The sequence below is a fragment of the Limulus polyphemus genome, unplaced genomic scaffold, assembly GCF_000517525.1.
Source record: "Limulus polyphemus unplaced genomic scaffold, Limulus_polyphemus-2.1.2 Scaffold4160, whole genome shotgun sequence".
Taxonomy (NCBI): domain Eukaryota; kingdom Metazoa; phylum Arthropoda; class Merostomata; order Xiphosura; family Limulidae; genus Limulus; species Limulus polyphemus.
This window is the reverse complement of record NW_013669770.1, coordinates 10,534-11,893: the sequence shown is the minus strand read 5'-3', so window position 1 is coordinate 11,893 and position 1,360 is coordinate 10,534. Positions and strand designations below refer to the sequence as shown.

The 1,360-nt window shown below is 32.3% G+C and overlaps 1 protein-coding gene across 1 annotated transcript in view; it reads right to left on the bottom strand.

The window, feature by feature from the left end:
• Window positions 1–1,091, bottom strand: part of LOC106470688 (rabankyrin-5-like) — a gene marked incomplete at its 5' end in the record, with an annotated part of 38,340 nt that extends 37,249 nt beyond the window's left edge. The window contains one exon of the mRNA XM_022399329.1: window positions 895–1,091. Coding sequence (XP_022255037.1) covers window positions 895–1,091 — 197 coding nt within the window. The remainder of the gene's footprint in view (window positions 1–894) is intronic.
• Between the last annotated feature and the right edge of the window lie 269 nt (window positions 1,092–1,360).

Here is a 1,360-nt window from a genome sequence, read left to right as displayed (position 1 = left end):
TGAGGTGTCTCAGGGGTCAGTGTTTGGTCTTTTGCTTTTTCTTATTTATATTAATTATATTGATAGGGTATAATTTATAATGTACCAAAATTTGCTGATAACACTAAACTTTTTGGTATTTCTAGAGGTATTGAGATTTAAATTATTACAGAAAGACTTTGATCATGAGTTAAGTCGAGCAGGTAGTTTTCAAAGTACCTTTAATTATTACATCTGGGTTATCATAATTACATGTTTAAAATAGATGGTAACCCACTCAACAGCATGTCTGAAGAAAAGGGATCTTGGAATAGTAGTAAATAAGAGTGACTCAAACCATCAAGGCAATGCTCTTAAACTAGTAGTAAAGCCAAGATCAGGATGTATTCATAGACATCCTGATTACCAGTCATGCCTCACTTGGTAAACTACTGTCTCCTTATTTAAGAAACTATGTTAACCTCATGGAAAGGGTTCAGAGGAGGGCTACTATAGTTACTCTGGGGATGGAAGGGTTATCTTATTGGAATAGTTTAAGATTTACTAATATAACTTCTCTTGACAAAAGAAAGGTAAGAGATGATCTTTTTAAAGTTTACAAGATTATCCATCGGACTGATAAGAGCCTCTAATTCTTTTCGTACTATATTCTATCAATACGTTCTTTAACACCAACTTATACAAAACTATCACTAACATCATGTAACTAGCCATTTAATACGAACTTGTACAATACCACTGACATTGTAGAATTACACATTTTAAGCTGTGTAATACGAAGGAAACATTTGGAATTACTACCATATGATAACAGGTTGATGATCATGTATTATTGGAAAAAAAAAAATAGGTTTACTAGAAATGACCATACAGTAACCCAGTGGATTTTCTCAAACAACAACAACAATACTTTACCCAATGAGTTGATATTAGTTCTGAGCAGTGGTTTTTCAGGGTTTCAGCTCCGATCTCATCAGCAATTTGGTAAAACTGAACGCAGTTTCGCACATTTACAGATGACATCAGTGCTCGTTCACACCTATAAAGTTCACCATGATCACGAAAAAAAAAATCAGTGAAATTCAAAAATGGAAAGTGACATCTCAATGATCCTATATCATAATAACAGTTCGCAGCCTAATTTCATATGATTTTGAAACTGAATATTTTGGATGAATATAAAGTTCAAACGGAATTATTAACAAAAGTTGTGATTTTTTACAGAAAAACTTTCTCTCTATCAAATTTTGGTATCGATGCCGATACAAAAATCTTCTGCAACCTTCCACTGTATGTATTAACAAATTACTTTTTATGCAGTTTATAAAAGTGGTTCTTTGTTTGCTTAAACAATATGCTTCTATTACTAAAATCATGCTGT